General features: G+C 43.8%; 1 protein-coding gene across 1 annotated transcript; it reads left to right on the top strand.

The window, feature by feature from the left end:
- Positions 1–1,651: 1,651 nt before the first annotated feature.
- Positions 1,652–3,281, top strand: PHALS_02523 (hypothetical protein F444_17437; the record flags this gene model as incomplete). Its single annotated transcript, XM_024720656.1, has 2 exons — positions 1,652–2,752; positions 2,838–3,281. 2 exons carry the CDS (start codon positions 1,652–1,654, stop codon positions 3,279–3,281), a joined length of 1,545 nt encoding a protein of 514 aa, XP_024572793.1.
- Between the last annotated feature and the right edge of the window lie 395 nt (positions 3,282–3,676).

Here is a 3,676-nt window from a genome sequence, read left to right as displayed (position 1 = left end):
TTCTTCTCACTCGAACGTGTCTATGTCAAATCATTCCTGAGTTGGCAGGGTTATATAAATATTGGGAATTGAATAAGAACTTGATTCATTTGAATGGCAGCATTGGCACTACAAAACGTGTTTTACAAAAACTAATCTTGGTCATGTGTTTCAGTACGCAAAAATTGTGTACATCCTCGATCAGTCTACAATATCCACTTAAATCAATTTGTATAATAATGGCCAATGCATCTCTTTGAAAAAGTCAACTATTTGTCGTGACTTACGATGGTCTCTTCATGCGCTAAAATGCAAAGATTGGCTCTGGTCCTGACTTGTCAAATTCCAATGCCCGCATGAGCTTGCTGTTAGAGTTTAAAATCTGCTTGTAGTCGAAGCAAGAGTAGAAATACTAAACCACTCTTTTTAGCGCCTAGAAATGACAAACGCAAACTTCTATTTCGCTTTTTAGCCTCCGGACTCCGACCTCATTTTCGGCATAAAACATCATCTGTACCCTGGACTCTTTTATGCAATATTGAGTCAAAAGCTAAAGCCAGTGTTAAGGGTAGTAACTTTATAGAGGTTTGCCATAACGTTCTTTTAACTTAAATCGATGATTGCTTGCCTATGTCGCGATAGATCACACTATGGACGAGCATATTATGATGTCAAGACGACGAAAAGTTAATGATTGCTCGCCTATATTACGAACATTCATAATGTGGACGAGCAATCAGTAAAGTTGTTGACTGCTCGCCCTTATTATGTTTCGTCGTCTCGAGAAAAATTCGAACGGGCGCAAACAACGGATGACCCGTCAATGTAGAATATCACACGTGATACGATATTATCATATGCACTGGTCCATCGTCGCGTTCCTTCAGAGTGCTTCCTGACCAAGACATATGTTCGCTACATTTTGTCAATCGACAGACTCACTTGAAGCTGAACAATTTCTTCAGCACAGAAGACCCGATCAAATCTGTCGTGTTGATCTTTTCCCACGAAGAGTTGTGCTTTCGCTGCCTTGCCTTCCCAAATTTCATTCTTCTACTCAATTGCTGCTCTTACAATGGCATGTGTACATCGCTGCTGAAAGACAACAACTTTTCAATAGGAAGAGATGGGGCTGGCAAACGGGACGAGTATTTATTGATTCGTTCATAGGCTCCACATTCGTGTGAAATGCACTTAGAGCGCACAATCTTCTTTTTATTTGTTCTCAACAAATGCCGTCTCTCGGTATTGATAACAATACGGCAGCAGCACTTCCAAAGCCAGAGGACCCACACATCGTAAGAGTACCAGAGTCTACAATGTTCGGATGTATATCGCTGTTTCAAGATATGACCAAAGAAGAGAAGGCACCGATCGACTCAAAAGCTGTTGAAAGCATCGACTTGAATTTTCGACCGTCGGGGAGGTCGACGAAATCATTTGGTTCTCAAGAGGTTGATGCTTCTTGTGGCTCGATCCATTGCAACAATAGCACAAAAGTCAACGACGAGACAGACACACTGAACGGCAAAGCCTTCGATGACCTGTTGTATAAATGAACCCTTTCAATCACCTTTTGGCGTCAAAGCTCAATGTTATGCGGATTACACAGCTAGTGGCAAACCGCTTCAAAGTATTGAGCAATTCATGCGTCATAAGGTCATGCCAACCTATGGCAATACGCACACCATCACAGACGACGGCATTTCGTGAAGAAGCCCGCGCGATCATTGCAAAGTCAGTAAATGCTCGCGGATCTAAGGACGTGGTTCTATTTGCAGGCCATGGCCGCACAAGTGCAATTCAAAAGTTGATCAAAGCCCTTGGTCTTAATACGTCGAAGCGATCGCGACGTCGATCAAAACGTCCAGTGGTTTTTACGTGTCCATTTGAGCACGACTTAAATCTACTGCCGCGGCGTGAAAGCCTAGCAGCTGATTTTGTCGAGATTTCTGACGCCAACGATGGTGGTCTAGATGTGAAGGAGTTAGAGCGTCAATTAAGACTCTACAGCAATCGCAAACTCAAGATTGGCATATTCACAGCTGCTACAAATCTCACGGGCATGCTTATGGATGTCGACAAGATCTCCAAGTTACTACACCAATTCGGTGCATTGGCTTGTTGGGACTATGCGACGGGTGCGCCATACATGGAAATTGACATGAATCCAAGCGATCTTCTCGCATACAAGGACGCCATTTTTTTTTCCGGCCACAAGTTTGTGGGCGGTCCGGGATCTCCCGGTGTGCTAATCGTGAAGAAGAATCTCATGCAAAACGAAGTGCCGACGACACCGGGAGGTGGGACCGTGCTCTTTGTCACTGAGAAGGCTCAAAAGTACTTGAGTGACATTGTCTCGCGCGAGGAAGGGGGTACGCCAGATATTTTGGGTAGTATTCGACTGGGTCTAGCTTTTAGGCTGAAAGAACGTGTCGGAGCTAACACGATTATGGCATTGGGACGTCATCACGCGCAGCACGTGCGTGAAACGTTAATCAGAAATTCGAACATTGTGCTGTTCGCTCGCCAAACCGACAAGATGGACCAGTTGCCAATCTTTTCAATAATGATTCGCTTTGATGACCGTTTCCTTCACCATAACTTTGTGTGCGCACTGCTGAATGACCTTTTCGGTGTGCAGGCTCATGGCGGTTGTCAATGTGCCGGTCCGTACGCAGCTCGTATGCTTGGACTGAATAAAGAGCATACATTTGCGCTGGAACACGCTTTCTCGGAAGAAGATGAAGCTATTAAGCTGGGTGTCGTTCGAGTATTTCGCTGATGATGCCGAAGTTGAATATATTCTTGACGCAGTGAGATTTGTAGCCGAACACGGATGGAAATTTCTGCCACAGTACGAGCTAGACATTCATTCAGCTGTGTGGAGCCATATTTCGCGTAGTACGGCTTACTCGTCAGAAAAGAGTAGTCTGTCTGATCTACAGTTCTGTAGTGAAAATGCAGCTAATTTGCCACCACATTATCAAACTACCATCCACTGCATCGCAACTCATCGTCGGGAAAACTTCGATCAGGCCGCACTCAAGGCGGACATTTGTATCAAGGAGGCGGCGCTGCTTGCTAACTTTCCGGAGGATCAAAAGGTGTATAAAAAGCACGAGTGGCTTCGTTGGTTTGTCTATCCATATGAAGCTGTCGCAAAGTACAAGATGGGCGTTGACAAGGAGAAGATTACAGGTCCATGCCAACCGAAATTACACGTGGAGGACGCCACGAATCATATCTGGGATGGGATGTCGTCTGTGTCTCAGCTGAAAGCAGCCGCTTTGAGAGGTTGATACAGCGACTGCCAACCAACTGAAAAAATTTGATGTGTCAATCAGGTTTTGAAGCAAGGTAAGAGTTGGAGTGACGTTGTACAAGTCAATCTATAATAAATGAGTTTTATAAATTTCAATGTGGCTGGAATCGCATCGCGTGTTTGGCTCTAAGACAATGGTTTCACCATTGTTCAAGCCCTATCGAGTATATCACTTCTTTCAAGTGTTGGCCATCAGAATTGAATTCCTTGATTGATAGAACATTTTTTATTGCCACCATTCTTATGTTTATATGGTATTTTTTGGGTCAAATTCTGTCAAAGGTCAAATTTGTGTGGACTGAAAATTATATAAACTACTATATTATCAGGTCACTGTCAAATCTCACTTTTAAAAGAAGTAGTTCCATAAAT

Source organism: Plasmopara halstedii, assembly GCF_900000015.1.
Source record: "Plasmopara halstedii genome assembly, contig: Scaffold_202, whole genome shotgun sequence".
In the NCBI taxonomy this organism is placed as follows: Eukaryota; Oomycota; class Peronosporomycetes; order Peronosporales; family Peronosporaceae; genus Plasmopara; species Plasmopara halstedii.
This window is presented reverse-complemented; position numbering and strand designations above follow the sequence as displayed.